This window comes from Manduca sexta, chromosome 12, assembly GCF_014839805.1.
Source record: "Manduca sexta isolate Smith_Timp_Sample1 chromosome 12, JHU_Msex_v1.0, whole genome shotgun sequence".
Taxonomy (NCBI): Eukaryota; Metazoa; Arthropoda; class Insecta; order Lepidoptera; family Sphingidae; genus Manduca; species Manduca sexta.
In genome coordinates this window covers 9,442,988-9,458,200 of record NC_051126.1, presented here as the reverse complement: position 1 = coordinate 9,458,200, position 15,213 = coordinate 9,442,988, and the positions used below count along the sequence as shown (strand labels likewise).

General features: G+C 36.0%; 1 protein-coding gene across 2 annotated transcripts in view; it reads left to right on the top strand.

Moving 5' to 3' along the window:
• The window catches only part of LOC115443655 (thrombospondin type-1 domain-containing protein 7A), a 79,676-nt gene that overhangs the window by 54,116 nt on the left and 10,347 nt on the right, over nt 1-15,213 (top strand). The window contains exons 3-9 of one of the 2 annotated variants that reach the window (XM_030169139.2): nt 11,678-11,777; nt 12,048-12,152; nt 13,198-13,343; nt 13,523-13,651; nt 13,757-13,974; nt 14,243-14,348; nt 14,892-15,100. In XM_030169139.2, coding sequence (XP_030024999.1) covers nt 11,678-11,777; nt 12,048-12,152; nt 13,198-13,343; nt 13,523-13,651; nt 13,757-13,974; nt 14,243-14,348; nt 14,892-15,100 — 1,013 coding nt within the window. Of the gene's footprint in view, nt 1-11,677; nt 11,778-12,035; nt 12,153-13,197; nt 13,344-13,522; nt 13,652-13,756; nt 13,975-14,242; nt 14,349-14,891; nt 15,101-15,213 lie in introns of both variants that reach the window. The other variant, XM_030169137.2, reaches the window with a different exon arrangement.

The window sequence follows — 15,213 nt, the reverse complement described above, 5'->3', positions numbered from 1 at the left end:
GATATTCCAAAGTTATAGCGGCGTTCTTAGCAGGTTCAGATTTAATGGCTTCAAATATTTGTTTCGGGTCTCGTTGTTGTGGGACCGAAATTCCTTAGTTCCAACATCGACGATACAAGATAGATACCCAAACTCGTATATGGATAGTATTTTATGTATTAAGTGTATTTATTTTGTAGTAAAAAAAAATTTAGACAGCCAAAAATATATTTTTATTCGTATATACGTAGATTATTTTACACACTGATCAATGATATCTTTTTGATATCATTGACAGAAACACAAAAAAACGAGAAAAATAACACCATTTGATTTTCCAATATTCTTATATACATATGCATCGAAACAATACTATAATCGTACAGAATCAAACGTAAAGGGGATGAAAAACGTGCTACTTGGAAAAATAAAATATGTGAACGTGAAATAAAAGTAGAAACGGCAAGGGTCACGTCAGGCCAACAATGGAGGAAATATCGTGCCACATTATAGGATAAAAGCTTTTTTAAGATTGAGATGGAATAGGCGAATGGATAGACATGTTCGTTAATTTCGTCTTTGGCCAACCGTTTACGTTTTAAATTAATTACATTTTATCGTGGTATTATGTATGTTTTTATTACATTGATTGTTTTTAGCGAATTGAGTAAAAAGTTTAATGAATACACAAGCGATTGAATAAATAATCGTTTCAATGTTTTACAATCTCCATTTCAACTATTCATCGGCTTATCGCAGACTCGGCCATTCGACTAGGTACATTATTTCCATTTCGCTGAATCTTAAGTATCCTCAAAGACTCTCATATCTTCCTGTTGTAACCATATCAAGCTATGGACTAAATATTAATAAAGTAAATAGTAATATATTGTTATTATATTAGCAATCGATACCTACCGGAATTACGCATTAAATATACATAAACGAATTCATGAATAATAGGAATTTGTAGGAAACATCTTACCCTTGTTTTTCGTACATAAAACATATTACTTAAACCGTTATCAAAGCGCAGATTCTAACACAATACAATTATGTTTTCACGAATTCTAAAGATTTTTTATAAGAATAATGTATGTAAATTGTAAGCATAGGAAAAACGTGCACTCGAAATGTGATCCACATTCTGCGAAGGCTTATCACGACCCTTCGAGGAATAATAATGGAAAAAAACATAAAATACATTTCACAAACTAACCAGGATCAAAGTTAAATGACCCGACGAAGGGTACTGTGTTTTTTATTCTTATTGTTGTTTAAGATAAATTCTGCGCCACTGGAGGGATGGCACGAACTCAGTAATAAATCCTCTTTTCCTCAGGGCAGCGACCTGAACAACCCGAATTTGAAGTTGATCCAATAAACCAAATTGAAAAAGTTTTTATACCGCATATAATTCGGAATTTAATATTATACTCATAGGTTTTGTACCTGTTAAATTATATTTGGTTGTTACCAGCTATGGAGTAAATTATATCGAAATATAACTTCGAACTATTTTGCGTAAAAGGTATTCAATTTTACTGCACTGTTTCTGAAAATTCCTACACTAACAGGAAACTACACTATCATTAAATGCTATCGGTACGGAAACTGCTATTGTTATAATGCTATAAATCTTTATAAAATACTAGCTTTTGCCCGCGGCTCCGCCCGCGTTATACAGTTTTTCAGGCTAAAGTTTTCCGTTATAAAAGTAGTAGTTTCCCGGGAGCCTCTCAAACTGTCTCCATACCAAATTTCATCTTAATACGTTGGGTAGTTTTTGAGTTTAACACGTTCAGGCAGACAGATGCAGCGGAGGACTTTGTTTTATAATATATTTTTTAGAACTTTTTAAGAGGAATAATCCCGTCATACATCATTGTTGCATAACTTTAACCGTTTACGCAGCGCACGCAACGGAAGCTCTCAAAACTAATAATTTTTCCCCGTTTTTGCAACATGTTTCATTACTGCTCCGCTCCGATTGGTCATAGCGTGATGATATATACCCTATAGCACTCCAGGAACAAAGGGCTATCCAACACAAAAGATTTTTTCAGTTCAAACACGGTAGTTCCTGAGATTAGCCATTACTGCTCCGCTCCTATTAGTCATAGCGTGATGATATATAGCCTATAGCACTCCAGGAACAAAGTGCTATCCAACACAAAAATATTTTTTTCATATCGATCTGATAGTTCCTGAGATTAGCCATTACTGCTCCGCTCCTATTGGTCATAGCGTGATGATATATACCCCATAGTACTCCACGAACAAAGAACTATCCAACACAAAAATATTTTTCAGTTTGAACCGGTAGTTCCTGAGATTAGCCATTACTGCTCCGCTCCTATTGGTCATAGCGTGATGATATATAGCCTATAGCACTACACTAATAAAGAGCTATCCAACACAAAAAGAATTTTTCAGTTCGAACCGGTAGTTCCTGAGATTAGTCATTACTGCTCCGCTCCTATTGGTCATAGCGTGATGATATATAGCCTATAGCACTCCACGAATAAAGGGCTATCCAACACAAAAAGAATTTTTCAGTTTGGACCGGTAGTTCCTGAGATTATCCATTACTGCCCCGCTCCTATTGGGTATAGCGTGATGATATATAGCCTATAGCACTCCACGAACAAAGGGCTATCCAACGCAAAAAGAATTTTTCAATTTGGACTGGTAGTTCCTGAGATTAGCGCGTTCAAACAAACAAACAAACAAACAAACAAACAAACTCTTCATCTTTATATAATAGTACTAGCTTTTGCTCGCGGCTCCGCCCGCGTTATATGGTTTTTCAGGCTAAAGTTTTCCGTTATAAAAATAGTAGTTTCCCGGGAGCCTATGTTCTTCCCAGGGTCTCAAACTGTCTCCATACCAAATTTCATCTTAATACGTTAGGTAGTTTTTGAGTTTAACACGTTAAGGCAGACAGATGCAGCGGGGGACTTTGTTATATTATTTAGAACTTTTTAAGTGAAACAATCCCGTCATACATCATTGTTGCATAACTTTAACCGTTTACGCAGCGCAGGCAACGGAAGCTCTCAAAACTCATAATTTTCCCCGTTTTTGCAACATGTTTCATTACTGCTCCGCTCCTATTGGTCATAGCATGATGATATATAGCCTATAGCACTCCAGGAACAAAGGGCTATCCAACACAAAAAGATTTTTTCAGTTCAAACCGGTAGTTCCTGAGATTAGCCATTACTGCTCCGCTCCTATTGGTCATAGCGTGATGATATATAGCTTATAGCGATCCACAAATAAAGGGCTATCCAACACAAAACGAATTTTTCAGTTGAAACCGGTAGTTCCTGAGATTAGCCATTACTGCTCCGCTCCTATTGGTCATAGCGTGATGATATATAACTTTGAGCACTCCACAAACAAAGGACTATTCAACACAAAAATATTTTTTCAGTTCGAATCGGTAGTTCCTGAGATTAGCCATTACTGCTCCGCTCCGATTGGTCATAGCGTGATGATATATACCCTATAGCACTCCAGGAACAAAGGGCTATCCAACACAAAAAGATTTTTTCAGTTCAAACACGGTAGTTCCTGAGATTAGCCATTACTGCTCCGCTCCTATTAGTCATAGCGTGATGATATATAGCCTATAGCACTCCAGGAACAAAGTGCTATCCAACACAAAAATATTTTTTCAGATCGATCTGTTAGTTCCTGAGATTAGCCATTACTGCTCCGCTCCTATTGGTCATAGCGTGATGATATATACCCCATAGTACTCCACGAACAAAGAACTATCCAACACAAAAATAATTTTTCAGTTTGAACCGGTAGTTCCTGAGATTAGCCATTACTGCTCCGCTCCTATTGGTCATAGCGTGATGATATATAGCCTATAGCACTACACTAATAAAGAGCTATCCAACACAAAAGAATTTTTCAGTTCGAACCGGTAGTTCCTGAGATTAGTCATTACTGCTCCGCTCCTATTGGTCATAGCGTGATGATATATAGCCTATAGCACTCCACGAATAAAGGGCTATCCAACACAAAAAGAATTTTTCAGTTGAAACCGGTAGTTCCTGAGATTATCCATTACTGCCCCGCTCCTATTGGGTATAGCGTGATGATATATAGCCTATAGCACTCCACGAACAAAGGGCTATCCAACGCAAAAAGAATTTTTCAATTTGGACTGGTAGTTCCTGAGATTAGCGCGTTCAAACAAACAAACAAACAAACAAACAAACAAACTCTTCATCTTTATATAATAGTACTAGCTTTTGCTCGCGGCTCCGCCCGCGTTATATGGTTTTTCAGGGTAAAGTTTTCCGTTATAAAAATAGTAGTTTCCCGGGAGCCTATGTTCTTCCCAGGGTCTCAAACTGTCTCCATACCAAATTTCATCTTAATACGTTAGGTAGTTTTTGAGTTTAACACGTTAAGGCAGACAGATGCAGCGGGGGACTTTGTTATATTATTTAGAACTTTTAAGTGAAACAATCCCGTCATACATCATTGTTGCATAACTTTAACCGTTTACGCAGCGCAGGCAACGGAAGCTCTCAAAACTCATAATTTTCCCCGTTTTTGCAACATGTTTCATTACTGCTCCGCTCCTATTGGTCATAGCATGATGATATATAGCCTATAGCACTCCAGGAACAAAGGGCTATCCAACACAAAAAGATTTTTTCAGTTCAAACCGGTAGTTCCTGAGATTAGCCATTACTGCTCCGCTCCTATTGGTCATAGCGTGATGATATATAGCTTATAGCGATCCACAAATAAAGGGCTATCCAACACAAAACGAATTTTTCAGTTGAAACCGGTAGTTCCTGAGATTAGCCATTACTGCTCCGCTCCTATTGGTCATAGCGTGATGATATATAACTTTGAGCACTCCACAAACAAAGGACTATTCAACACAAAAATATTTTTTCAGTTCGAATCGGTAGTTCCTGAGATTAGCCATTACTGCTCCGCTCCTATTGAATATAGCGTGATGATATATAGCCTATAGCTATCCACGAACAAAGGGCTATCCAACGCAAAAAGAATTTTTCAGTTTGGACCGGTAGTTCCTGAGATTAGCCATTACTGCCCCGCTCCTATTGGGTATAGCGTGATGATATATAGCCTATAGCACTCCACGAATAAAGGGCTATCCAACGCAAAAAGATTTTTTCAGTTTGGACCGGTAGTTCCTGAGATTAGCCATTACTGCCCCGCTCCTATTGGGTATAGCGTGATGATATATAGCCTATAGCACTCCACGAATAAAGGGCTATCCAATGCAAAAAGAATTTTTCAGTTTGGACCGGTAGTTCCTGAGATTAGCCATTACTGCCCCGCTCCTATTGGGTATAGCGTGATGATATATAGCCTATAGCACTCCACGAATAAAGGGCTATCCAACGCAAAAAGAATTTTTCAGTTTGGACCGGTAGTTCCTGAGATTAGCCATTACTGCCCCGCTCCTGTTGGGTATAGCGTGATGATATATAGCCTATAGCACTCCACGAACAAAGGGCTATCCAACGTAAAAAGAATTTTTCGGTTTGGACCGGTAGTTCCTGAGATTAGCGCGTTCAAACAAACAAACAAACAAACAAACAAACTCTTCAGCTTTATATAATAGTATAGAAGTATAGATATAGATAGATAAACGCAAGTGGGAAAAACAACAAAACAATTTATATTTATTACACAAATAATAATTTTATAAAAAATATAACATACCCTGCGTCGTGGCTAGTTCTAATACCTAACAAAAAAAATGGGTTTCAATGACTGACAATAAAATGTTTGACATTCCAGCATCGGAAGAGGCTCTGATTTTATAAAAAAAAATACCTATTTCAAAATCGTGAAGTCAGTAAACACCGTTGAATACAACAATACCATTTACATACGGGGCGACATGGTTGTAAAATTACGACCAACCTTCTTAAATAAAGATAAATAAAAACAAGAGGTATGAAGTAATTTAGAATTTTGCCGTTCATATCACTATCTAACAAGCTATTTCCAAAAAAAATAATTAAATAATACTACAAATATTTTTCATTTTGTATAACGAGATCAGTAATAAAATTGAACAAAGCACCTTAATCTCGTAATCGTTCCCTAGGGATCTGCGGGCCTTATGAATAGTTCCGGGCTTAAGTTCGTGAACGGCTTCCTAAGCTTCAATATTTAAACGGTACGGTTTTCATTAAGAGTTCGGTATTGTGCAAATGTATTCGCGGCTCAATGGTCCACAATATTTGATTTCGATCTCAATGGTCCGATGTAAATGGAACTGAAACTTGCTCCTTGTTTTGTGAATTAATTCATGGGTCTCTATTATTATCATCACAATAGATAAATTGTAATAAAATTATTTAATTCTTTATTTTACACAAAAATCTTATGAGTTCACTTCTGTGTTACTCCGATTTATTAAGCCTAAGTAAACTATAGAATGTGTTCTTAGAAGAAAGTAGCCATTACCCCCACAAAATTATATTTAACCTGCAATGTAACAGCACAGTTCAAATAGGCCATTTGCAATAGCACTCGCCGACAAAAATGTAAAATATTATGCCAATCCCGGGAAATTTATTTAAATGTAATCACTACGTTCGTTTTCAAGCCATTTCACCTAATATATGATACGTGGATATAAATAAATTATGAGATAAAAGAGAGTATACAATACATTATAAACCAAATGACCGATATGCATACACATATCACAACTGGACTGTATCGACTCTACAGAAGGTGAATGGGGACTGTTCGTTTTGTATGAATTTTATTATTTCCAAATTAGAAAAATACTTTACATACTAATATTACACAAACGAAAGTTTGTGAAAGTATTTGAAAGTTTATATGCTCGGCATTTTGATGTTTCTTATTACTAAAGGCAAAAACAGCCGAATGGATTTGGGTGAAACCTCGTACACAGTACACCATGTCCTGGATTATCACATAAGCTACATTTACCCCGGTAATTTGTAATATTACTTCACAGTTTTATTTACTTTTGTAACAGGAAAGGCTTTTCACACGGGCGAAACCGTGAGAAAAACATAATTAGAAATGAGTTTCAAATATTTTTGAACTATAACAACCATTTCAGCAATATCGTGGCAAAAACAAAATAAATCAAAGCGCAATATAATTTTATCTATATATCTTATTTTCTATATAAAACCACGTAAAATGTACTAAGTATGTATGTATGTTTCACAAGATTGAAATGGTTTTCTGATTAAATTTCGTTCTTGTTTTCTTCCTACAAAAATACCTAAGACGATAAGTCTTCGTCTCAGATACCTATAGTACATATAGGTATAAGCACATTAATACCCTGATGAGGACAGATATATAAAGAAAATATATTATGATTTTAATGAAAAACATATCATTAAATATTACTGAACCTAAAGTTGCTCTTGGTAAGTTCAATCTTGTTTATTTTCAAAAGGAAGTTTACGATCGAAGACTCGTTGATTCACATCGAACATAAATAATATACGAATAAGGATATAAATTCTAAAGTCGTTAAAGTTTGCTCCAAAGTCTTCTCTCATTACGAAATCTCCATAAATTTGTATAATAATGAAATGTTTCCTAATATTACATGTCACAATTATCATCCCGCAAGATCTTTTATATTTTCTCTATTTTACCACAAAAACATAATTCTATCTAGTTTAAATTGTAAAAATGACACATATCCTCTACAGTAAAAATATTATTATAAAGTTATTTGTAAGTACATTTGCTTCAGCCTTTTCATAATGCAATGCATCGCGTTTATTTCATTCATCACAACAACTTTACCAGTATTCCGCAATATACCAATCACGGTTATACGGAACTGCAATACAGTGTGTACAGAGATTGCGGATCAATATCCGTTCTGTAATACGGTTATTCCATTTCACGTATGCAAGTGACGTTTGCCTTCGTACCGGCTGTGTAATCACAATGCAAAGACTGAGATTTACCCGCTGAAGCATTACATTTGCCTAAGCGTATGCTCTTAATCTAGAGCTTAAAGAAACCACGCGGGTATCAAGTTTACAGAGAGATTCGGGCTAACAACTGAATTTTAAACTTATGTTTTTATTAGATGCATAAATTATGTTCTTTTAAACTTTTTTTACATATTAGACTAGGTAAGGTTAATTCGACTCTGCTCTTTAAGATTTATGGATGCGTTGAGAGAAGGCTCGAAAATATGATGTTTTGTTTCACTGCACATAATATATTGATCGTAGCTTCAGCTGCAGTTTTAAGGTGGGATGAATACAAACGGCGTCACCACTTATGTAGCTTAAACTAATAATAAATATGTTTTACTACTTCTACGATGTTACCACTTTCCGATCTCAGCCGAATGCGCCTTATACAAATAATAAATATCATAACCACCTATTTAAAAACGTGTGCTTAAAATAATTTGCACTTATTAACAGTGGTATGTATGTATCGAAAAACAATATAACAAGTGTTAAATCGTAACAAAATAATGAAATAAAAAATCTTAAGATACGGAGGCAACGAAATTGGAAAATAGATTAACGCCGTGCGACAAGTTTTAAACGAAAGACACTCAACAAAATTACCATTAAACATCCATAACCACTTTGACGGAATTACTTCATCAGCGGCAGCGCTTCGTTAATTTGATGAAAGTCAAACGAAACTCGATAAATGACTTTACCCGTTAATATTTTTTGATCCCTCCCAAGCCGCCCACTTTTATAATATGACTCCAAGCAGTTTCTTCGGATTGGGAATTGGCTTTTCACAACTTGTACATTGCAACACAAGTTTTCAGCTTCGGCTAGGTGTTTAATTTAAGTTAGTTTTTTATCTAACATAACTAAGTAGTAGATAAACAATATCGAAATCTAAAAAAATATTCAGATTAGTCAGCGTTGTTACTTTTCATACTTGTTCCAATAGTGATTAAGCTTATTTTTACGAACAAGCGCCCGCTTCAGTTCAAGCTCTCTGCGGCATGTCAGAAAAACTTGACAAAAGACCGAATAAATGTTTTAAACCTACAAATAGAAAAAAAGCCGCAAATAAAATAGAAATAGTCCAGATCGATGAAAGTTAAATCCTTGATTTACCATAATTTAATTTGTCCAACTAACTTGTATGCTCACTTAACAAAAAGTTTTCAACAAAGAGTTCCCCTCTCAACCAACGGAACAGCAGAACTCAGCGAATTGTCCGTTAATTAAATCAACCGCTATCACAGATTAAATGAATAAAGATTTTGAACCTGGTTTTGACAAAAAATGGAAATGGTCTCCGTTATCACAGCATACCTGTTTTAATAATCGTGGTTAATTCAATAACGATTTTTAGATTTTCTAGTTTACATTACGAAGTCAAAAGTTTTAAATGATCATACAAACTTATTGGCATATATAGATGTCATAATTAACGCCTAAAACAAACATGTACAATGCTAAATTTATAACATCTAATAAACAACTGCATTGCTGCTTTATAAAAAGAATGCGCGATATATATTTTCATGCAACCCTTTAAAGTAGAACAGCTGGGGAGATTTGATTTGGAGAGCTCTAACCGGGGGATTAAGATCCGCTCGTATTGTTTTCAAACGGTATGGCAAACTTTTTACCACAAGCGTATTTTAGTTGAATTCAAAGTTTTAACATCTATTCGATAGGCTTTTTTTCATGCATAGATATTGTGAAACGTCCACTGCATTCGATTGATGGGCATATCGCTAGCGCTTGCTTTGGAATAAAACGAATCTGCCACTGTGTATCGGTATACAAAGAGATGGAAGTTAAACAGGAGGAATGAAGTTAGGGCACAATTAATATATCTTATGTATAATTCTTATGGAAACAAAAGTATCGACGTTACTTGGATACGTACCATGTCCTGATTTATTGAGTTTAACAGTTAAAATCAAATCAATTTTTCCATTTAAAAATACTTCTACAATTTCTGGGAATTAAGATGAAATCTGTCTGTTTACACAACGTGTATAACGTAAAATTTTCTAGAAATACATGCCCACGTTATTTAAAACTATTAACGTCGTCTAAAACTTAGTACTGAATATTATTAGATGCAAGGAGCTTCGAATGGCCGTGAACGGCGGGACCTGCAGTTTTCGCACTAATTAATTAAGTGCGGAGGCTCCATGGAATTAGGTTCGGGAGGCGCTCGATTTGTTTACCGCCTTACCTATGAACCGGGAATTCAATTACAACGCGCAAATGTTTTGAACAAACAGCTCTTTGTATTTTATAAATTTAAATTATTATCTATGAATTATTTTTATATAACGATAGTAATAAATAATAATATATGTACGCCCTTTGTTTCTCGGTATCGCCTATTTATTTAATTCTTTTTAGTGGTATTCATTCTACTTACCAGCAATATATTTTTGTTTTAAAGTTTTTTAAATCGTATTTGGAATATTCCGAACGAATATATAGTTTTATTATTTTTTTAACCAACTATTACAACACCAGAGAGAAGGCTTATTAATAATATCTTTGTTTTGTAAACACACATCACGCCTTTATCCCCAAAAGAGTAAGCAAGAGTGCAAGAAAGGCACTCATTTTCGGTCAAGGCGTTTCCGACCTACAATGTAATAGGTCTATCGCCATATCGGGCACAAATTAAACCAATTCCTTTCGTAACACGCTCAGTTCACGTTTAATTCTAAGAGTTGTTGGCAGAACCATAAACCGTCACAGCTGCAAAGAAAATAAAGTTAAAGTGAATTGATGCAATCCTTTGAAATAGGTAGAGTCTAGAATTTTCTATTTTCAACAAAGTATTGTATCTACTGTTCTATACTAATATAATAGGAATAATAATTTTTCTGTGTTAAAATTTTTTACGTTTACGCGAATGTTGTCCATTAAAATATAATTCATTTTACGGATGTTATTATGCTCTCAATTTATCTGATTTTTGTACAATCATGTTATCTTAAAAGGCGCTTTCAAATTTTGCCACAGTTAACAAAAAGAAAAATTTATATTTTTTTTAAAACTTTTTTATATATAACTATATAAAGTTCAAATATTCCGCTGATGAACATAAAAACATATTATGTAGACACACAAATTCAAAATATATAACGCAGAATGACTTTACAAAGTATGATACAAATTACATTCTGCTATTGGAGTTGGTTACCAAATGGCTAAATTAACCCATAGGTAAAGCTTGATTAGTATATTAATGGCGATATGTTCAGTTGGAACTCGGTTACTCCTTGCAACAAGCGTTGGGTTGTCTACGACCACAATGCACGACCTCGCCGCGCCGCAATATCGCATGTGCGACAGAACCAAATTAGAGGCGTTGTAATGTGGTTAGGTCACTAGAATAGTCTAGTGCTACTACGTTAGTGGCAGAGTGGCTGCCCTGTGTCAAATGTATTGGACATGCTTATTGGTGCTGAATATTTTAATTATATCGATTCGTTGCAACATAGTATGCTCTCACCGACCACATATCTTATTTTATTTTTGTAAATTCCTTCTTATTAAAACTCGATGTTTCAGTTTAATGCAGTGTAAGAAACATTCTAGATTTTACCAACGTACTGTTGTATTTGAAAAAGTACGTATTTAAACATACTCCGTTTCCAATAAAAACATTTAAAATGTTTTGTAACATTTATTTTATTCAACAGAAACTGCTGCAAAGGACGCTAAGTACTCGGTGTATGTGGGCCGGTGGACTGAATGCAGTCCCCTGGGGCCGGGCGAGCACGCCGTCAGGTCCTCTGGAAGGTACGCACGCGCTCCATTCTTTACATTTCAAAATGCGATATTTTATTGCGAAAAATTTACCGTTTTTCCAAAGGCTCCGTAATGAGGTTTTCCGCATGTGGTGTGAATTCTATATTATGTACTCTTTATTTTGACGTGGCACTCAGATTTTCGCTCACGCTTTTTTCGATGTTATTTCTCTGATATGTCGCTATGTATATACCTGTCTGTATAACCGTATATTGAAACTTATAAATAAATAATGATTACACATTACAGTATCCCATTTAGGTCTCTAAGGTCTGAGGCGGACTCCCTCGTGCACACCCCTCGACTCGGACTGCAGAGACGGCAAGTACAATGCCGCAGCAAGAATGGACAATTTGTTGAAGCTATGTAAGTTTAATGTAAAAATTACATATTCAAAATAAGGTGAACAGAGGATTACTGAAGACATAAAAGTCAGCAAACATCTGAATACAAGGAAACTTGTCAGTAGAGAAGTATCCCTCATACATATCTATAATTAACCGTCTATTTTTGTATCTCCAACATTTTGAAGTCATAATTATTGTATGCCATCCCTAGCAAGTTACATATTATATAAAATGCACCGTAATTAAAGTTACGACCGAAATGTCAAGGCTGTGCTAGCTGATGCATCGATCCGACCGCCGTGCAAGCCCTGATGTCAGCATCAATACTAAATTACTAGCTTACATTCGGAGTGCGTATATATGAATGCCATAATTTATAATTTACGAGAGAATACCAAAATTGATGGAGCACTTTTTTCTATACCACCTAATTATTGCACAAGTGAGATAAGGTCGGACATAAAGAACAAGATGGTCGAAAGAGATCATCCACGTGACATATCTAAAAAGAGACAAGCATCCAGCACGCAAAATACAATTTTCTTTAATATAGTCACAGAATTGTGGCATCAGTACCTACACTCTAGAGTGTACCTCCTTGTCCTACTAGTACAATGAAAACATTTACAAAGAAATTCAAACCAAAGTTTTAAAAAGCCCTCACTATTCAAACACCATTCTATCCGGTTTGAAACATTTTTATTTTCTTGTTAAAATTCAAACTGGCTGATCGCAATTCACATCATGCATTCTTACGCCACTCTCCTCGAAAAATGGGTCAAATGGTATATTGATCTAATACTGCTTTAAAGAAAGTATGTTATAAGTTAGATGCTCAATGTGGATGTGGCTCTTGCTGATCGTAAAAAACCAATGGAAACTATCATTAGGAAAGAAGCTCTTCGTATTTTACCGCGCCAACATGGCCATGTATTCGAGATTCGTCGTGACTTTTGACTTCTATATACTTTTCGAGAATGTGAAAGATTGCCGTTTCTAAATTGTTTCTAAGTAGCAATTAAATTTTTAGAAACAAAACGGTTTATATATTTATTCTCCCTTAGGTTCTGTGGTACTGCTATAACAAATGTGGGGACGACACGTGTTTGTGTGATTCGCGAGAACTGCACGTTAGCTGAATGGTTACCATGGCGGCCGAGGACTGATGGGGCTCTAGTCCGCACGCGACGACTTAAACGCTTGCCCCAAGGTAAAGTGCCTAGTTTCTATGCAAAACAATACACAAACAATGACACACTCAGAGCAAGTGTGGCCCTGTGAAATAGAATAATAATACAAGGTCAATTTACAAAGTGTTTCGCTTTCCTTTTCGTGTGGTCCCTTAGATGCTATCACTTTTCATGTATGATAAATATTGTAATATTTTAGGAGGCGGTCAGGAATGTGATGTGGTTGAGGAAGTGAGGCCAGCAGCTTTAGAAGCAAGTGCCCATTGGGTTCCTGGAGCATGGGGTCCTTGTCGTGTAGCTACAGAAGCAACAGTTCCTGCTTTACCAGGTAGTAATATTTTTAAACCTACATAAATACAAAACTATTTTACAACTTAGTATCGAAATTATTAAGAGTTTCCTATTAAATCAACCATCTTAACTTATACCCTAGCAGTTACCGATGAAGACGACGATGCTGATGACAATGACGCTATCTACGATGATGACGATGACGACGATGAGAAGGATGATGATAGAGATGCGAACGCAGCGAGCTGCGGGGGCGGCGTGCAGCGGCGGGAGGCGACGTGCGTGCGCGCTGACGGCCGGACCCTCCATCCCACACAATGTGCACATGTGGTCATGCCAACTTTGGTACAACCGTGCGAGGTACCTATATCTTCATAGTTTTTTATTTTGTTCGGGATATATATTCCTTTGAGGTTTAATATATAGATATAACAATCACTAATACTACTTCAAGAGGACAGTTCCAAACCATTTTTTTTTGTACAGGCTACGTAAAACCTTATGTTATCAAAGTACACTAAATAAATTTTAAATGTATAAAAAATCTATCGCCACACCCAATAATCAAATTTGTTCCCGAACATGTTCGCTCTGAGAGGCGTTTTTTGTAAATTATAATATATTCAAGGTGCCCTGTCCACGAGATTGCGAAGTAGGCGAATGGAGTGAGTGGGGTGCATGCCAACCAACGGACGGCTGTCCTCTGTTCCCAGTGCAACAGCTTACGACTATTGGTATGCGCTATGTAACTTGTACACTTATATAAATCGATTGCAGTGAATCAATATTAACCACGAATCCTTTCCTCGGAGGATTTTCAAGAAGGAACTCATCGATTTCAGATTAGTAACAATGTTTCATTGCCAATTGCAAACTAAAAACATATTAACTACTTTCATACGCTTTCATAATGTGAAGCGATTGTTCTCAAATAGATACTTCATAAAAACATTTTATTTTTTTCGTAACACGTTGATTTGATTAAACTTCATATGGTAAGTGTTTGATACGAAAATACGGTCTAAAGATCTCTTTAGGGAAATTTAGGAGAGTGAATTTACGTATTTTCCTTGTACACATTCCGACTGAATTCGAAAGTTGTTTATTCCTGTTAAAGTACTTAACATTATTGATACGAATTTCTCCTGAGACAATGATAAATTCCTGGCTAATAAAAATATGTTAACATTTATAAATAGAAAAGGATAAGTAGGTTTGTCAAACATTTTTTTTTAACAAGGCAAATACAAGGCCTTTCTTTTGCACTCTTATGTTAGGATACAGCGTTCGCCGACGCCGCGTCATCTCAGCAGCATCGGGCGGCGGAGCCCCGTGTCCACCCCTGGAAGAGAAGCGGACCTGTAGCACACCTCGTTGCGCTTCCTGGAAGGCGACACCGTGGAGCCCTTGTGTCCTCAGCTATGCTCATACTATCTGTGGGCCCGGAAAGCGCAGCCGAGAGCTACGATGTGTCGGACATGATGGAGTAAGAAAGAAAGACGATAACAATGATATGCAGTAATAATTAATAGTATAATGAATGTTAATTATTAAAAACCATGTAAATCATGCAATAGCAAAAACATCTTTACATGGTGT